This window comes from Myotis lucifugus, unplaced genomic scaffold, assembly GCF_000147115.1.
Source record: "Myotis lucifugus unplaced genomic scaffold, Myoluc2.0 scaffold_2681, whole genome shotgun sequence".
Lineage (NCBI taxonomy): Eukaryota > Metazoa > Chordata > Mammalia > Chiroptera > Vespertilionidae > Myotis > Myotis lucifugus.
In genome coordinates, this window is record NW_005873729.1 from 1 (window position 1) to 20,702 (window position 20,702).

Consider the following 20,702-nt stretch of genomic DNA (forward strand, 5'->3'; position numbering starts at 1 on the left):
ACACAGAGCTTAGTGGTCAATAGCCTGGCCTTTGGATCAGCCTGCTGTGTTCACATTCTGGTTCTGACACTCACCAGGTATCTGAACATAGGAAGCTACTAAACGTTCCAACCCTCTTTTTCCTCAGATGGAGAAAATAAGTACCTCCCTCATAAGGTTGCTATTGGGACAAAGGGTGTTAATAGCTACAACGTGATCAGTACAATGGTTGGCATAGAGTAAGCAAACAATAAATGCTGTTTATTGCTACTATTAGAGTAGTACTGGGTTGTGTGCTATGTGTACTGGGTTGTAGCTTGAAATCAGGCATAGTGGGAATATTTACACCACAGAAATTGGTGAATGCTACCAATTTAAGCTCTATATTTTGTCTGTCTTTTTCACTGCTATATCTCCAGCACCTAGAATAGGGTCTAGTACATAGTAGGGGCTGAAAATAATTGTTAAATGAATAACTAGTGAAAAGTGCTACAAAGGAAATATTTAATTCCGACTCCTTTCTCCTCTTCTCTTACACATAGCACACAACCCAGTACTACTCTAATAGTAGCAATGATCATCAGTGGTCATTGCTACTATTATTATTTCTAAAATAATATTAGAGGCAGTTTACATTGTCCTAATTCCATAGGACATAATTATTAACTGAAGTTAAGATAAAAAGGCTTGATAAGGAGCCAACAAGAATGAGGAAAGTGTATGCAAACTAAAATTGGAGCTGGGACTAGAGTCAGTGTAGAGAAGGTAGTAAAATAGTGATATCTTTATTATAATTTTTAAAATGGGGAACAGGCTTATGTAAGAGAAAAACCATTGGTCCAGAAGGCAACTTGGGTTATAACCCCTGTGTTGCCGTTAACACTCTTGATCCACCACAAATAAGATATTTATCTTTTTAAAAGATATATATTTATAGATCCTTCTATTACTGTAATACTTACAGAGGAATTGTCTCTTTTCATCCAAAGTTAATTTGTGGAAAGCTTTCCAAAACATCTGTATAGTAGGATGTGATTCATGGTATTCTGGCTCATATACTGAATTCTTGAGAAAAAGAGGGAAGAAATGGGTTTTAGGGGGGAACATATAAACGTACTTCAGAAGAATTGGGGGCATTAGTTATTACCTACCCTTTCAAATTGTTCCCAGTCATAATCAGTATTTCCAATTATTGCTGTCCTTAGTTCTTCAGGATGGAAAAGTCTAAGTATCTCTTTGTCACAGACTGTATAAAATCCTCTCTGAAATTCCTCATAAACTGCCTTTACAGAAGTGTTGAAAATGTAATCAACACACTGAGAAACATAGTCGGTCCTTGAAGGAAACAAACAAACAAAAAAAGTCCAATAACATACTTTATCAGTGCCTAAAATATTCTTGATTTTGCCCTTTTTTACCATTTCTATTAAGAAAGAAAAGTAAATTCCTTCTGCTGAGCACACAACCCAGTACTACTCTAAGATATAAAAACATCTGATCAGCTAGCACAGTGGTTGGCAAACTGCTGCTCGCGAGCCACATGCGGCTCTTTGGCCCCTTGAGTGTGGCTCTTCCACAAAACAGCACGTGCAGGCGCACATGTACAGTGCGATTGAAACTTCGTGGCCCATGTGCAGAAGTTGGTATTTTGTGGAAGAGCCACACTCGAGGAGCCAAAGAGCCACATGTGGCTCGCGAGCCACAGTTTGCCAACTACTGAGCTAGAAGAAGGAATCTTGGAGCATATAGCAGAAGGAATAAGACTTTGTTTTACTTCCATTTTCCTAGCTGCAGACAGGATATTTTAAAAACACTAAAACATTCCATTCTCCTGCTTAAAAACTTTCACAGGCTTCTCAAAGGCTGAGCGCAACCTCCACAGCAGGATCAAAAAGCCCTCCACGATCTGACCGTTACCCTACTCTCCAGCCTCTTCCCACTTCCATTTGAATCTCTGGCCTCACTGTCTCTTGTAGTTAGGCCATAGCATACAGTGCTTCCCCCTTTCCTAGCAACTTTTATCACTCATCAATATGAGTATGTCTTTCTCAGGGTTGCTCCTCTGTCCCTCTTTCCCTCCACACTTACATGTCATTGTGTGAAAATTATTTATGCTGCCTGTCCTCTTCCCTACGTGAAGAATTTCCTGATGGCAGGGTTGCTATTGGAGGTATTTCCACCAGAAACATGATAGTCTCCCTCCCCTTGAGCGTCCTTCCTGGACTATCCTATCTATATCAATCCCTCTCTGCCCTCCCCGGTAACCCGTGGCATGCTGGTAAATGTTTAAAAATCAGTTGTCCGAAGGGAAAGAGAAAAAGGAAATGCTCATTGGTAGCTTTAGCCAATTTCTGTGGTGTAAATATTCCCACTATGCCTGATTTCAAGCTACAAACACTTTAATAATAAACTGTGAACATTTTTGAAAATTTAACAATCAATCAGCTCTCACAAGCTGGTACCAGCTGCCTTCAGCACACCTCCAACCTGTAACTCTAGTCTCTTAATTGGATTTAATTTTCTTCAGAGTATTTATCTGACATTCTATTACATAGTAATCTATTCTTGTATTGCCTTTTGGTCCTACTGGAATTTAAGCTCTATATTATGTCTGTCTTTTTCACTGCTATATCTCCAGCACCTAGAATAGGGTCTAGTACATAGTAGGGGCTCAAAATAATTGTTAAATGAATAACTAGTGAAAAGTGCTACAAAGGAAATATTTAATTCCGACTCCTTTCTCCTCTTCTCTTACCCTATAACTGTTTTATCTTTCTAAAAGATGAGGAACTAAAATGATCATCTGAGAAGCTAAAATACATTTGTAAAGTAAAGTGACATAAACATTTTATGTGTATTCAAAGCATAAATTCTAGGTCTCAAAACTTACTTGTTGGTTTGGTCCACAAGTATAGAGATCCCATTTGGAATTAAATCAACATTATGTTGGTCCCATCGTAGCTGTAATATATTCAGGTAGCAAACATGAAAGAAAGTCTCAATAATCAACCACATTACCATTATTGCCAATTTATAGGATATCCAAAAAACGCATACACACTTTAACAGCTGATAGCTCAATTGATGTTTCTTTATTTTCAGATTTACCCCATTGGAATGAATAATTATTCAAAGTGTGTATACATTTTTTGGGACACTCTGTGTTCTTCCCTAACAAAATTTAAATAACTGGGAGCTAAATAATTATTTATGCAGTTCAGCCTTTTGAATACATAAAACATTTTAAAACCTACCCTAGATATGTTGTAGATTGCTTTTAAGCATACATTGATCCATTTAGTTATTTACATAGATTGAATAATCACTTGTATTTGCACTTTATTTGTGAGTACACAGACATAGGTAAAAAATGAGGAGCAGGTAGAGAGAAAGTCTTACAGTACAGAAGTAAAGTACCATTCAAAAAAGGCATCCCAAATTTGAGATATAATAAAACTAGAGGCCCGGTGCATAAAAATTCATGCACTGGAGGGGGTTTCCTCAGCCTGGCCTGCCCCCTCTCACAGTCCGGGAGCCCAAAGGGGTGCAAGGCGACCCGGCAATCAAGGGGAAGGTGATGCCCACATCACACTTCTGCTGCTGCAAGTGCCGGCAGTGCAAGCCTCAGCCGGCCCTGGTTACCTCAGCCTCGGGCGGCCCTGAGTGGCTGGGGGGCTGAGGGGACGGGGGGACTTGGAGGTAGGCGCCCTGGCGGGGCTGAGGGGACTGGGCGCCACCATCTAGTGGCTGTGGGTGCCTCCATTTTTGAGGGTGTGTAAGTCAATTAGCATATTCCCTCCTTATTGGCTGTGGGCGTCACCATATTTGCGATGGCCTGAGGGTCAATTAGCATATTCCCTCTTTATTAGATAGGATTACTTTTTAAAAAGACTAAAGCTAAAACATAATTTGTTGTTCACTAGTACTGTGAACCCTGAGAAAGAAGATGCCTACTAAGAAGGGCTCCTTGTGGCTAAATTAAAAACAACAACAGCCTAGCAGCTGTTTCTACACAGGGACCTATCATGCAAACTGCACTTAAGGGAGAAGGTTACACTGAACGACCTGCTTACACTGTGTTTCTGCCATCCGAGTCAGCCCTCTAAAGGAGTTCCCGGAATCCTCTTTTATCCAATAGGATTGAGGCTTTCTCCATCCAATAGGAGCTGCACAACTATATTCCCATCAACATCTTCATGGACCAATCAAGGCAATGCCTTTTGGACCAAGCAAACTGTAAGAATATGGAGTCCTCATTTGCATGAGGATGGATCAATCAGGGACCAGGGTTGGGGACTTGTGTCTATATAAGCCAGCTCCTCTCTGACTGGGGGAGTGCACTTTCCACTTCCACTGAAGACAGGACTATGTTTCCCAGACTGAGCTGAACACCAAAGATGTCTCACTGGGGCTGATCGAAGCAGACCAGCACAGACAAAAGCAGACTGCTCAGATGGAGCAGACCAGAGTGGAGCAAAGCAGAGTAGCCCAGCCCAAAGCAGACCCGCAAGGAGCAGACTAGAGCAGAGCACAGGAGTGAGGAGAGGAGAGCAGAGCAGAGCTGTCTAGCAGAGAGGGGCCTGGCTCCAGGGCTGCCTCAAAGCCATGCTGTTTTCACAGCTGTGCTATATCAATTGAGCTGATTTGCACTGAATAGTTTCCTTCATTGCACACCAAATTGGGAATTCCTGTTGGCACTGAATTGGTGCCAATAACCATGGGTTGACAGTACTCACAGAAAAATATATGCAAAGTGCTTCTCCAATGTCATCAGCCTCATAATTTAGAACTTCTTGCAAATTCCTAATGAAAATTTTGGTTTAAAATTTTTATTTATTGGTCTTAAAACATTTCAGAAGTAATAAATGTTCAATGGAATAATTGGGGGCACTACAGAAATGTATAAAATGCCATGTAAATTTCCTCTCCTGCACCATCCCACTCTCTCTTTCTAGAGTTAACCTCTATTTACAGTTTTGATTGCTTGAACCACTGCTAACACAAACACTGCTGTGTCTTGGTAGAAATTACAATAAAAAGTCCCTTCCTCTAGACCAGTGATTCTCAACCAGGGTGATTTTGCACCCCCAGTGGATATTTGGAAAAATCTGGAGACATCTTTGGTTGTCATAATTAGAGGAGGGTTACAAAACAAAACAAAAAAGCAATTAGAGGAGGGTTGCTACTGACATCTAGTGAGTTAAGTAAGCCCATATGCAGCTCAACATCCTACAACACCCAGGACAGCCTTCCACAATAAAGGATTCTCCAGACAAAAATGCCAGGCGTTTCTCAACCCCTCCTCTACATTGGCAATACAGGGCATACAATATAAATCTAGCCAGTGTGTTCTTCCACTAACAGTACATGAGGGGAAAATCCTTTTCCCCAATCTGGCTGTCAACTCTGTATTTTATGAAAAACCTTTTGATAGTTGTCAATCTATAAAGCAAAAAAATGACATTTCATTTGTATTTCCTCAATTACTAGTAAGGTTGAGCATATTTTCATTTCTTGAATAACCATATATATACATATGTGTGATGACATATACAGTACCGGGGTTGGCAAAAGTAGGTTTACAGTTGTAAGTACGTGAAATATGGAATTAATTATTGTCTTACTGTTATTATTTTGTATCCTTACTTATGATTTACCTTTAAGATAATGATTGCTGGTAATTTAACCTACTTTTGCCCACCTCTGCATATATATACATCAGAGATACTGTACTAATCCTTTGTCTATTATATGTTGCCAGTATTTTCCTCACAGGATATAGTTTGCCTTTTAACTTAGAACAAGCATTTTTCAACCCTTAAAAATAAAGTTGATGACATGCTGATTTATTTAAATAAAGTGATATGATTAAATACAATTTATTCAAAATAAATATAGTAGGTATGATTCGCATTAAGAATACTGTGTACTGTCTAAAGCAACTGTTTCCATCCGGATAAACTGAAGACACCAGGCATTGTTTATTGTACTGGTCAATAATTAGAGAAACATTTGGCCTTTTCCATTTTTGAAGGTTTACTTGACTGTAAGTCATGCTAAAATTCAAATTCATCTAAAGAGCATACATTTATTGAAACTGAAGGCCTTTTGTGTGTCTGTGTCTCTGTGTGGAACATCATTTATGCCGAGACAACTAAGACTTACTAGATAAAGTCCTGGAAAAACATTTACTTACTTTCCCAAAAGGGGACTGAGTTCTTTTAAATCTTCCAATGATGGCTTTTGGTCCAGAAGTTTCTTAAACAGAGCCAGTGGGAAAGGAATATCGGCAACATTTAAATGGTACAGGGAGAGTCCACACAGCCTCCCAAAGAGGAAATATCTCTTCTTCTCAAATCTAGGCTAGAAAGGAAGAAGGAAAAAAACAAAACACCCAGCCATAATGTATTATAAATAATAATCACTGGGAAATTAGATTAGCAAAAAAATGTTTTTGGTTCCCTTTTCTAAGAGTCACAAATTAGAAACAAAATGGCTTCAAGAAAATAAAAATTTGAGGTTCTTACTCTGGCTGTATTACAGTTCAAAATTCTTCCATAAGTTAAAATACAAATTAAGAGTTCACAAGATTAAATAAATGAATGTACTTTTTGTTCGTAACAGCATATTTAGAATATTAAAAAATACGCTCAGATAGCCTTATAAACTAAGGTTTTCAATATTTAATTTTACAGGCTTTGCCTTCAGATTCATGTAGAAAAACAACACTTTGGAAGAAAGGGTGAACTTTATCTACACTTTGAGCAGGCATCAGGCATGCCAGGTCTGTGTCAGACGAGTGGTGTCCCTTCGGCAATATAACCCTCAACCAAGGTGTCCTTACAGGGAACAGCATACGGGTCAGGGAAGGTGAGTGGAAGGAAGGAAAGCGTCCTGATGATATTGGCTTCACTCTCCTCTCTGCACTGGCCACATCTGGCCAGACTATCACTACAGTCCAACCAAGAGATCACTAACCTGCTAATTCTTTTAAGATTTCTATTCCAGCAACAGCCTTGCTGTTAGTAGGTGCATGACTCTGGGCCACCATCTACTTGTCCAATTTCTTCTTAGAGTAATTGTGAGGATGTTAAAATGTTTTTGATTTTTGAAAATGAGTTAAAAATACAAATATACTCCAAAGGGGGCCTCTTCTCACCTGTTCAGTTTTTATTTCCTGTATCTGTAATGGGTCCCCTGGTCCTAGCTGATTTAGTCTCCTCACGGAGCCACACATGAATCAGACTTTTGTTTGTTTTCTATCCAGCAGTATAACACAATGCTTAAGAGTAAGGGGTTTGGCCTGGCTGGTGTTGCTCAGTGGTTGAGTGTCCACCTATGAACCAGAAGGTCATAGTTCGATTCTTGGTCAGGGCACATGCCTGGGTTTCAGGCTCCATCCCCAGTAGGAGGCATAAAGGAGGCAGCTGATCAATGATTCTCTTTCATCATTGATGTTTCTATCTCTCTATCCCTCTCCCTTCCTCTCTGAAATCAATAAAAAATATATTATTAAAAAAGAGAGTAATGGCTTTGTCTAGTCCCAAATCCATATTCCCGCTTAGTCGCTTGCTAGTTGGATGACTGTAGCTTATTTAATCTCTCTGAACCTGTTTATTGATCTGTAAAATGGGGACAAACTAAATACCTCACGGAGTTGATGTAAGGGATCAGCATTATGCTATTAGTTATGTTTGGAGAGTCAAAGTTAAACACAGACTTTCCATTGTGTGTGGAAGAAAGGGATCAGCACCCCTAAACCCCATGTTGTTCAAGGGTCAACTTACATCCCTTGCTTGCATCTCTTTGATCTATTTTGTCCTGATCCTTCAACATCAACCTCATGTCTCCACTTTTCCACTACACTTTCTCTAATTACTTTAGTTCCCCTTGATAACTTTCTCTCTAATAAAGAATCCCTAAAATTTGGATAGTGCCCTAAAGTTTTCCTGGCGCTTTCACACTTGGATATATGCCTTATCTTGTTTTATTCTCACAACAGTCCTATAAAGCAGGCAGAGCAGAAATTATGACAGCCATTTTATAGGCGAGGAACGCGAAAACTCAGAGAAGCTAAAAGACTCACCCACCATCACTCGAGATTACAACTCTGGGCTTCCAATTCTACATCAGTGTATCCTTCCCTACGCTTCTGTGCTCAACAACTATTACACATAAAGTCAGCAATCCAAAATTTAGAAACAATTGCTAAAGTTCATGGTGTTTTAGTCTTATCACTCTCTCTACAAATACAAATAGAGGAAAAGGATTGTGTCGTATACTAATTTGAATCACTCACAATATTTAATACAACGTGGAGTCTCATGAAATAGTCAATAAATGCTTGTTGTTTGACCCATAAAAATCCTACCATTTGTACACCTTCGCCATTTCTATTTTCTAGAAGTTCATTCTTTCTCAAAAAGATACAGATCACTTCTCAGTACTTTTGCACACCCACTCATCTTTCTCTTTCTTTTCCCTGTCCCCTGGGTCCCAAACTTTTACTATGGAAAGAACACTTGGGAAATTTATCAGAAAGGGGATCCATAAATTGAGGCTCAACGTGATTCTTTTTAGAATTATCTTCTCTGTGTTTCTAATAGAGAAATGAAGACAAGTTTTTTTGTTATTTTAAGGAATGTTTACATTTTGAGGATCCTTGTAAAAGTATAATCATTTCAGAAATGAACTGCCTTATTAGAATTAGCAATTATCTCTAGGATTATATTAATAATTCCTCTTCTTATAGAAACATTCTAGATTACTGCATCTCAAAATCTAGGAAACCACACAAATATCCATCTGAAGTGAGTAGATAAGCAGCATGCAGTACATCCATACAATGGAATACTACTCAACAAAAGGGAATGAGCTTTGGTTACATTCAACAACATGCATGAGTTTCAACATAATTATGCTGAGTGAAAGAGGACAGACACCAAGACTACTTATGATTCCATTTATGTAAAATTTTAGGAAATTGAAAGTACTTTATAGTGACAGTTGTTGCCTGGGCATGGAATAGGGGGCACCAGAGGCATAGCAGCAGGGGAGGAGTAGGGCTCGAAAGGGATACGAGAAAACTTTGGGGGATGATGTGTAGGTTCATTATCTTTTTTTTTTTTTTTTAATATATTTTATTGATTTTTTACAGAGAGGAAGGGAGAGAGATAGATAGTTAGAAACATCGATGGGAGAGAAACATCGATCAGCTGCCTCCTGCACATCTCCCACTGGGGATGTGCCCACAACCCAGGTACATGCCCCTGACCGGAATCGAACCTGGGACCTTTCAGTCCGCAGGCCGACGCTCTATCCACTGAGCCAAACCGGTTTCGGCAGTTCATTATCTTTTTAAAAAATACATTTTTATTGATTTTAGAGAGGGAGGGAGAGGGAGAGAGAGATAGAAACATCAATGATGAGAGAGAATCATTGATCTGCTGCCTCCTGCACACCCCACACTGGGGTTCGAGTTTGCAACCTGGACATGTGCCCTGACTGGGAATCGAACTGTGACCTCCTGGTTCATAGGTCAATACTCAACCACTAAGCCATGTTGGCCAGGCTATTTTAATTATCTTGATGATGATGAAAGTTATCAAAACTTATCAAATTGAAAAAATCTATGTGCTGTTTATTGTATCTCAAGTGTACTTCATTAAAGCTGTTTAAAGATATAAAGTGCGTATGAATTACTTGACGATCTTATGAAATACACAGGCCTGAGATTCTGCTTTTCACAGGTGTTGCTGGAGCAGCTGCTCTGTGGACCATATTTTGAGTAGCAAGGCTCTATATGACCTAATTTTACATTATTTATTTACTTAAAATAGTGTCATTTTTAAAAATTGATTTTAGAGAGGGAGAAAAGGAGGGGGAGACATCAATGTGAAAGAGATAACATGGATTGGGTTAGTTGCCTCCCATACATGCCTGACCATGCCTCAACTTGGCTGGCACCCACAACCTAGGTATGGCCCCTGACTGGGAATCAAATCCATGACTTTCCAGTGCATGGATGATACTCCAATCAACTCAGCCCCACTGTCCAGGACCTAATTTTACATGATTATGTATGGTTCTCATGTTGTAATAGATGGTATACATTTTCTGTTCTGGAAAAAAAAATAAGAAAATAAATAAAAGACTTACACTGATAGGAAACCACATGTAGGAACCCTCTTCAGGATACATGAACATTCCATATTCTGTCTTGGTCATCTCTTCAAATATGAAGTAGAAGAACTCGGACTTTACCCCATAACCCACAGAACAAATTTCGTTAATAAATTCAATCTGAGGAAAGAGAACACTCCCAGTTAAAATATAATGCCTTGACCTTTTGTAGAAAAGTTTCAAACCTCCTGCAGTCACCAGAATTCCCAGAATCCCACATCTCTTACTTCACTGCAATCTGTTCTCCCTCAATTTGCTCCTGAGCAGCAGCTGCCATGAACCTTTTTATTATCCGATTATTGTATACTGTGTGCATGGGGCTTTTACACTGCCATGAACCAAGTGAAGGGGATGCTAGCAAGACTTAGCATTCACCAATTATGTTGACCAGCGTCTTAAACCAAATTTTGATGTGCTTTAATCCTCTGGGCCACTAAATCCCCTGATTCTTCTATCTTGTTATCTGTCTTCATTGCATCATTCAGACTTTACAGCTTTGGCCCAATCAACAACTATTTAATTTCTCCTACCTCTCCCCTCTTTAGGACTTTTGATAAACAGCCCTTCCAGCCAGCCTGGGCCTGGCATCTTTCCAAGAACCATGAGACCTAACTGCCCATATCCCTTGTGTGGGAGATCAATATGAACTAGTCCCTCTTTTCTAAAGTCCAGTTTTGGACTTTGTGGCCGAGTGCACTCCCAGCTTTCCTCTCTGATGACTCCCTCTCTACTTCCTTTCCTGGATAATTTCTTTTTATCTTTCTAATACAAGCATCACTAAGCTTGACTAAGTGTTCTCTTTTTGCCTGGAAGATCTTATCTATTGCCACTTTGGTCAACTGATTCCTTGGCCCTAGACGGTCCTCTCCAAGGGCCTGCCTCTCATTCCATCTGGATATCCCAATAACGAATTAAGCTTACTTCCGATTTTCTCCTTTCTCAGTGGTTGAGTGTTGACCCTAGCAAGTCTGCCTCTGTCGTGGTCAGGACACACTCATAATGGGCCTTGACAGCCTTGCTTTGCTCAGGGTCTATATTTTTATCAGATCTCTCTTACCTTCTTACCTCTTTGTCATCTCCTGTAGCAGAATCATTTTCAGTTCATTTCCTCATAATCAAGATTTAAAGGAGAGTAGGTACAGAGGGAGACATACAACTAGAAAGTCTGGCTTATAAAATATTTTGTTTCCCATTGGAGTCCCATGCTGAGAAATATCCCTCTCCTGTGTGAGTCTAACCCTCCAGGTTCTGGTTTCTTCTCTGAGAACCCAAATCTTCCCCTCATGGCTGATACCGAGAAAATCCACTCCTTTCTGAACGGACTCCAGCTCAAATCTAGAGTTGTCGTCATTATTTTATAGCCTCAATAAGGCTAATAATCTGAGGTACCACACAATAAAATTCCTACAGGTGCCCACAAAGGGTGAAGTGAAGGATAGTTAGAACCAATATAGTAGTGGAAGTTCTATAGCTAAAAGTAGAGCCAGAATGTAGGAAAAGTGTCTGCTCCACCTGCTGCTTGTGGATTGCACTGACAGCCCCAATTCTTCGCCCCTCCTTGAACCAAGTCTTTTGCATGTGACTTTGCAGTTCCGCCCTTTAAAGAGGCTGAGTATATTTCACCAGCTCTTGATGTGGGTTCAGCCATGGGACTTGCTTTGACTAAAGCAATGTCTGTTGTGTGACTGGGCTTGTTATTTTGTACCTCTGGCACTGTTGTGAGAAGAACATCTTGCTGGTCCCAGGAAGAAGATGAAAAGCAGGAAGCAGAGCCAAACTTCCTCAGCCAGGCCTAGCCTAGCTCAGTCCATCCCTAGCCAACTCCCAAACATGTCAACAGGTGCATACAGAATCTGCAAAGCCGCCCAGATAAGTTCACCCTAAATCAGGAGATCTTCTACTGAACTGCAGATGAAGTATTGTTATTTCCAGTCATTAAGCTTTGGGATGGTTCATTATAGCCATAGGTAACTAGTTAATTTATAATCCCAATGTTCAATGAAATGTCCCATTGCTTTTCTCTGAAGGGTAAGCAAGGAATTCTGGAAATCATAAGGCTGATAAGTATAGTTGCAAATGCAGGCTCTTCCTTTGCTACATTAAATAACTGCTTCTCTCCCACAGTAGTAAAATGTCCAATGAGACTTTTTACCGTACCGCCAATTCTTTCCGAAGGTCAGTGACTGCAGCTTGGTCTAACTGACGCAGAGCATCATCAACTAGGTGACTTCGTCTGACTTGAAGTAAAAATTGGGGTGAAAACATATGTGTAATTTGTGACCCCTGGAAAAAGAAATATTTTAGGAATCTTCACTGGAATATTAGGAAATATTTAACATTTCAGATAAACCCATTTTGTCTAACATACAATTATGCCTACTATTGCCATATACGGTCATATTGTAATTATTTAAGAAAAGAGCATCATATGTACACTATGGAAGATAAAAAGGTTGGAGAATCTGTGAAACTGTGGTATCCAGGAATTTTGTACAGGGGATGAATCATCGTGGATGTACAGCTAAGTAATTAAAAGCTATCTCTGATCACTTATTTTAGTAAACATGATCCTTAGAAGCAATAGTGGTGTTCACCATGCAGAGACATTCTCCCACCAGTTTTTAAGAAGAAGAGTGTTAGCACAATAATCCTCAAGAATATAAGGGCAGCTTAGAAGCCGAGGGAAAATGTGAGATGTAGGAAACAGACTAGAGGAAAGACTTGCTCAGAGAAAAGTGTTCTCTGTTACCCTACATAGTATCTCCATTAAGCTTTTCTAAATTCTCAACATGCCCTCACCATTTCAGCTCCCTGCTCTTGTTTCTGCTGAACTCCCTGGGAATAGAAATCTAGTGTTGGAATTACTATCCTTGCTTTGACCTTTAACCTTCCTCTAGGAATTCTGCTATATCACAAGGACAATAAAAGAATATTTAGGATTCATAAACCAATGCCACTATTGTGACAGCAAGACAGGTGGATAATAACTATCCTAGTCCAGGTTTCCAGACCGTGTGGTTGCCCATATTAGCACTCTATAAGCTACTCAGAGAAGTGCATGCATATGACTCAGGGCTTGGGAAAGCCCTGTCCCAGATCTCTGCTACCACTGTATACTGAGAAATTACATGTGATTCCACTAGATTCTTCTGGTTTTTCCCTAAGATCTTTGTTGTAAAGAAGCTCCACAGCCCTAGCTGGCTTGGCTCAGTGGCTAGAGCGTTGGCCTGCGGACTGAAAAGTCCCAGGTTCAATTCCCGTCAAGGGCACATGCTCGGGTTGTGGGCTCGATCCCTAGTAGGGGGTGTGCAGGAAGCAGCCATCATCGATGTTTCTATCTCTCTCTCCCTCTCCCTTCTTCTCTGAAATCAATAAAAATATATTAAAAAATATATATTTAAAAAGAAACAAAATAAGAAGCTCCATATTTGTAGGGAGATGGAACAAGTGCTATTTCTAGTCCTTTCTGGTGGTGGGTCATCTCCTCCTGTGGCCTTGGAATCTGCAGACACTTCAGGAATACTGACTGCTAAGCTACATGTCCCGTGGCTCTGAGTGACAGGGAGTGGCCAGCAATACCCTGCACTGACTATAGCAGGGAAAGGTGTATGCGTCTTGCTGCTGGCCCAGGCTTCTCTCGCCTTCCCAAGAATTGGACTTGAAACCTGTGTATCTTATTTTCCAGTCTCTCTACTCCCGCTCTCCATGTATTGGTTTCCCATTTCTACATTTGTGCATTTGGATTGATAATCTAGTTGGGAGCTTACAATTTTGACTAAGTCCATCATCTCTCCTCTGGAGGACAGGATTGTGGAACCTGCTTTGTGATTTCACCCATGACAACTACAACTAAGAATTTTCTTGTCCTCAAACATTTCCCAACCCTTCATAGTATATAACTTGCCTGGGTACGCTATGCACTCAGCCCTCACTAACAGAGCAGACAGGTTAGACAGAAAATTTCTATAGAAGAAAATAATGTAGAGAGAAAGATTTGCTTAAAGGGAACTTAAGGGAAAGTTAGGTTAGGGAAGGAAAGATTTAATCTATTTTCTCCCATTACCAGGAATGTCAGGAAAATTGAAAAAAAAAAACAAAAAAACAAGAGGTGGCTGGGAACCAGAAGAGATGACCAAGTCAATCTGATGATAGACACTAATAACAGTAACTAAAGGGAGAGTCCTTAACTGTGGAAGGACTCTCCCTCTCCCTTCTTCTCTGAAATCAATAAAAATATATTAAAAAATATATATTTAAAAAGAAACAAAATAAGAAGCTCCATATTTGTAGGGAGATGGAGTCTGCCTTATAGTCTTTGTTTTTTTCTTTTTTCTTTTGTTAATCCTCACCCAAGGATATTTTTCCTTTGAATTTTAGGGAGAGTAGAAGAGAGAGGGAAAGACAGAGAGAAACATCGATGTGAGAGAAACACATCAATTGGTTTCCTCCTGGGCTGGGGAGGAGCCTGCAACCAAGATACATGCCTTTGACTAGAATTGATCCTGGGACCTTTTGGATCAATTCACTGAGCCAAACCTGCTAGGGCTCTTATAGTCTTTCTATAAACATCATAGAAAATAGATACGAACCTTTCCTGAGGAATGGCCTAGAAAACAAACTTCAGTGATCAAAAAATGTTTGGAAAATCTTTAGCATAATGTCTGGGCATGTGGTGAGTATAACTGAGAGTATAAGGCTGATGGTGACAAGAGAGACAAAATACCATGTAAGTGTTTTGTGGGAATAATACAACTCATAGAAAAAGAATGGAAGGAAGGGAATAAATGGAAGACAGAATAAATTCACTGGAAATAAAATAATATCAGTTGGGGCTTACAAATCAAGCTCCAAGACTTTTAAAGAAATTGTTATTTATTGATTTTAGAGAGACAGAACAGGGGGAGAGAGAGAGAGAGAGAGAGAGAGAGAGAGAGAGAGAAACATTGATTTGTTGTTCTGCTTATTTATTCATTCATTGACTGCTCCTTGTGTATGCCACGACCGGAGATCAAACCCACAATCTTGGACTATCGAGATGATGCTCTAATCAACTGAGCTACCTGGCCAGGGCTCAAGCTCCAAGACTCATAAACAGATATGATAATCCAAAGAGTAACAACTAAGAACTTAGTATAGTCCCTAAAACTGGATAGAGAGAAAAAGAGCATTTATTTGATCATTTCAGTATTGCTCATAGTAGGAAAACAATGGTTATTAGCTGAAGAAAGTGAGGCTGCAGCCATTATATAATAACTAGAGGACGGGTGCATGAATTCGTGCATGGGTAGGGTACTTAGGCCTGGCTGGTGATCAGGGCCGATCAGGACCATCTCGCCCAGTCCCGATTGGGGCCAGGCTGATCAGGGCCAGGGCAATTGGGGCCTGCCAGCAGGGGGAAGCAATAGGTGGAGGGACCACAGGTTGGCTGGCCAGCCTCTATCGGGGTCAATTGGGGCAGCCGGCTGGGGGGAGGGACCATGGAAGGTTGGCTGGTCGCAGGGAGGGACCAGTGGCTGGCCGCGGGAGATTGGCTATGGGAGTGCACTGACCACCAGGGGGCAGCTCCTGTGTTGAGCATCTGCCCCCTGGTGGTCAGGGCACGTCATAGTGACTGGTGGACCCGTTGTTGCAGTCATTCGGTCTTAACGGTCACTTAGGCTTTTATATATATAGATGAGAAATGTAAATTAAAATTAAATTGAGCTGACTGGTGTTGCTCAGTGGTTGAGCATTGACCCATGAACCAAGAGGTTGATTCCTGGTCAGGGCACATGCCTGGGTTGCAAGCTTGATCCCCGGGGGGGGTGGGGGGGGGCGTGCAGGGGGCAGCCAATTAGTGATTCTCTCTTATCATTGATGTTTCTCTCTCTCTCTCTCTCCCTTTCCCTTCCTCTCTCTGAAACAATCAAAAACATAATTTTTAAGAAAATTAAATTGGAATATCATGGCTAACCCATCAAATTGGAACACTGCTTAGTAACACTGCATTGGTTATAATGTAAAGGGGCATTTCATGCATTGCTGGTGGTAACATAAATTGGTACAACTACTATGCATGGAAAAGGATTAAGCATTAGTCTGCCTTCTTATATGGATGATTTTTCAGGGGAGCCAAAGAGCCCTCATTGATGAGGAAAAGTTCTTTACATAAAAAATGAAAAAGTTAAAAAAGTTAAAGTTCTTTGCAGTTCATAACTTTGGAAGAAATGATAATATTAGAAATGTTGCTGTTTTTCAAACTTCAACCAAAACAATGGATAAAATCTATACTAATAAAAGGGTAATATGCTAATTAGACCGAACGTGTTCCAGACGTCCTTGGGCCGAGGCAAGCCGCCACAGCTGGGAGGGCCCATCACAGAGCCCTGGCAGGGTAGGCATGGCAGGCAGGACCTCCCTGTGGGCAGTGATGTATGGCAGAGGCCAGGCTGGGTGGGCAGGGCCTTCCTGTGGGCGGGGATCAATGGCAGAGCCTGGCCTGGTGGGCAGGGCCTCCCTGTGGGCGGCAATGAATGGCAGAGCCCAGGCTGGGTGTGAAGGGCATCCCTCTGCTCTGCAATTGATCCCAGAGCCCCAGCAGGGATCAGGCCTAAACTGGCAGTCGGACATCCCTCGAGGGGTCCCAGATTGGAGAGGGTGCAGGCCAGGCTGAAGGACCCCCCACCCCCATGCACGAATTTCATGCACCGGGGCTCTAGTAATTAAATAAAAGATTAATGGGAAATATTACAATGGAAATACCATGTGGTCACCAACTGAACCCACTGATGAATCTCAGCATGAATAAGAGTGAAACAACCAAAAATATTGCCCTGAAGTATGGAGAGGTGAAAAGAAAGTGGGCCTAGGATTTGCTTTAAAATAATTCAGCAAAAATACTAACAACTACAAAAACAACAATAATAATAAAAGTGTAGCAAAATGTTGATGACTGCTAAAACTTTGTGATGGGATTCATTACACCATTATTTCTATTTTGTATACGTTTGAAATTTTTCATAATAAAAATGTAAGGCATACATACCCATATTTTCATAACGGAATCAGCTTGCCATAATTTTATTTTGGATAGCAAATTAAAGATAAATGGAAATTCACTGAAAATAATGGGACTGAAGTTTCCTGCAGTTATCTAAGAAACAAACAGGTAACAGTTTTCATAATTAAAAGAAGAGAAAAAACGTCATTCCTTTACTTCATCACCTTAAATTATTTCCCTCTATATTTTTCTAGAACCTGTTTTTAAGAATCCAAATGACTTAGAAAGAAATTTCTAAGAAAATGCATTTGTTTTGTGAGTAAAAGATGTTTAAGTTTTCACTGATTATCTAGTTTAGTATATTCCATACCTACATACCTACATAGCTACTAATGTGTCCCCCCCTTAAAGTATGAAAATATTCAGAGCCCTCTTGGTATTTCCACTCAGAAGTGAAAATGTTACTCTTACCAGGTAGTTATCTCTCTGGAACATTATTTTTCTTTCTCCAATAAAGTTCAACTTAGCAGAGAGTTCATTTATGATGAAAGTATTCTCTGGTAGTTGACAAGTAGCTTTGTTTACCTTAAAGAGAATATGACCTGTGAATATCATTTTCTACTAACGAATGATGTAATCTTCTAATAAAAGAGTAATATGCAAATTGACCATCACTCCAACACACAAGATGGCTGGCAGAGGAGGGCAGTTGGGGGCAACCAGGCCGGCAGGGAAGGACAGCATCTCTGGGCCTATCAACGGGGCCTGATCAGAAAGGCAGGTCTGATCAGCAGCTCCGGTGGAGGCCTGTAGAGAAATGGAGGAGCGCTGTTGGCCAGGCCAGGAGAGAGAGAGGCAAGTTCTGATCAATAGCTGCCACAGAGGCTATGGATCAGACCCTGCCTCTCTCTCTGAAGGCCTCTCTCTGGGCCTGATCTGCAGCCCCTTAGGCAGTCAATGCTGGTCTGGTCGATTCTTCAGTGGTTATGATCCTGGCTCTTTATTATATAGATATGCACACACATACACACACACTAGGGGCCCAGTGCACAAATTCATGCATCTTGAAAGGAACTGTGGTTCGCAAGGCTACGGTGGGCATTGGGGCGAGCCTCGGCCCATACTCTGCGCCCCCCACCCAGCCCCTCCCACCCACTGACTGTATGGAGTGATTGGGGCCAGCGCCACCAGAAGGTGCGAGCGGCGGCTGCTGCCCCAGTCACACCTTAGGAACAGGGGGAGGTGGAGAAGACCTGAGGGGTGATCGGGGCTGGCAGCTGCCACTCGCACCCGCTGACAGTGCCAAGCAATCGGGACCAGCGCTGGATGTTGACAGCGGATGCCAGCAGGGCTTGCACCAGCAGCAGGTGCAAGCACCGGGTGAGACCACGGCATGCGGGAGCAAAGAATTTTCAGTAACAACCAGAGTTTTGCCCTGATGAAAGCAACTGGCCCCGCTCACCTGCTCCACCATCCCACCATGGCTGACACCCACCATGTTCCACACTCTACCGCCTGCTGCCAATGCCTGCCATGTTCCATGCGCAACCCCTGGTGGTCAGCGCACGTTATAGCGACCGGTTGTGCGGTTATTCTGCCATTCAGTCTATTTGCATATTAGGGTTTTATCTATATCTACTAGAGGCCCGGTGCACAAAAATTTGTGTACTCTGGGGGAGGGGTCCCCCAGCCCGGCCTGTGCCCTCTTGCAGTCTGGGACCCCTCGGGAGATAACGACCTGCTGGCTTAGGCCTGCTCCCGGGTGGCAGAGGGCAGGTCCAATCCCTAGGTGCAGCCCCTGGTCAGGCTCAGAGCAGGGCCGATTGGGGAGTTGGGGCGCCACCCCATCATGCACAGAGCAGGGCGGATCGGGAGGTTGCGATGCCATCCTCAGTCACGCTCAGGGTAGGGCCGATTGGGGGGTTGGGGGACCGCCCCCTGTCACACTCAAGGCAGGGTCGATGGGGAGGTTGCGGCGCCACCCCCTGTCACTCACAGAGCAGGGCCGATCAGGGGGTTGGGGCTCTGCCCCCTATCACTCACAGAGCAGGGCCCATCAGGGGGGTTGGGGCTCCGTACCCTGTCACACATAGAGCAGGGTCGATCAGGGGGTTGGGGAGCTCCCCCTGTCACTCACAGAGTAGGGCTGATAGGGGAGCTGGGGCACTGCCCCCTGTCACACACAGAGCAGGGCGGATCAGGGGGTTGGGGCGCTGCACCCTGTCACACTCAGGGCAGGGCCAATGGGGGAGGTTTATGGCTCTACCCTGTCACACACAGAGTAAGCCCCGTGGAGGGGGGTTGGGGCGCCACTCCTCTATCACCCACAGAGCAGGGCCGATCAGGGGGTTAGGGCACTGCCACTGTCACACTCAGGGCAGGGCCGATGGAGAGGTTATGGCTCTACCCCGTCACACACAGAGCAGGGCCGATCAGGGGGTTGGTGCGCCGCACCCTGTCAAACACAGAGCCACAGGGCGATCAGGGGATTGGGGAGCTCCCCCCTATCAGGCACAGAGCAGGGCTGATCAGGGGGTTTGGGCACTGCCCCCTGTCACACACAGAGCCACAGGACGGATAGGGAGGTTGTGGCCCCGCCCCCGTCACACACAGAGCTGCAGGGCGATCAGGGGGTTTGGACACTGCCCCCTGTCATGCTGATCCCGGTGCCGGGAGCCTCGCTGCTCCGCTGATCCCGGTGCCGGGAGGCATATTACCCTTTTACTATATAGGATAGAGGCCTGGTGCATGGGTAGGGGCTGGCTGGTTTGCCCTGAAGGGTGTCCTGGATCAGGGTGGGGGTCCCTACTGGGGTGCCTGGCCAGTCTGGGTGAGGGGCTGAGGGCTGTTTTCCGAAAGCGGGTGACTGAAGCTACCAACTGCTCCTTTTTTTCTTTTTTTTATTCTGGGCCAGCTTTAGCTCTGAGGCCTCGCTGCTGAAAACATCGATACAATGTTGCGGTGGCTGGCTGAACCTGGCTGACTGACAGCCGGTTTCTGGGGTTTTGTTTAGCTTCTTATTTGCAACATAGTACATAGTTGCTTAGAGTTGCAGCTGAGAGGCCGGCAGCGGCAGGCGGGGAACGTTGGAGTCCGCAGTCACTGGAGCAAGCAAGCCTCCCTGCTCGCTTCAGTGCATGGCTGTCAGCCGCCATCTTGGCTGACAGTTAATTTGCATAAGGATATGCTGATTAGCCAATGGGAAGGGTAGCGGTCGTACGCTAATTACCATGTTTCTCTTTTATTAGTGTAGATATCTATATCCATATCCATATCTACACTAATAAAAGACAAACATGCAAATTGACTGTACCTTCACTATGCCTTAAGCCACACCCACCAGCCCATCAGAGTGGCTATATGCAAATTAATCCAACTAAGATGGCGGTCGGCAGCCATGGAGCTGGAGCAAGCAGGAGGCTTGGCTGCCCCAATGATGGAGGAAGCCAAGCTTCCCGCCTACTGCGGCCAGCTCTGAGCTCCACTCAAAGCAACGAAGTTTCAATTATAGAAGATAAATAAACCCCAGATACCTGCTTTCAGCCGGCCATGGCCACGGAGC

General features: G+C 42.8%; 1 protein-coding gene across 1 annotated transcript; it reads right to left on the reverse strand.

The window, feature by feature from the left end:
- Positions 1-941: 941 nt before the first annotated feature.
- LOC102432840 (probable E3 ubiquitin-protein ligase HERC6) lies at positions 942-18,535 on the reverse strand (the record flags this gene model as incomplete). Its single annotated transcript, XM_006108569.3, has 10 exons — positions 18,431-18,535; positions 17,612-17,725; positions 17,186-17,293; positions 12,319-12,444; positions 10,138-10,281; positions 6,176-6,342; positions 4,716-4,782; positions 2,870-2,940; positions 1,131-1,314; positions 942-1,044 (listed from the first exon to the last, which is right to left on the reverse strand). Coding segments are annotated over exons 1-10 (1,189 nt in total), but the record flags the coding sequence as incomplete, so codon positions are not given.
- Between the last annotated feature and the right edge of the window lie 2,167 nt (positions 18,536-20,702).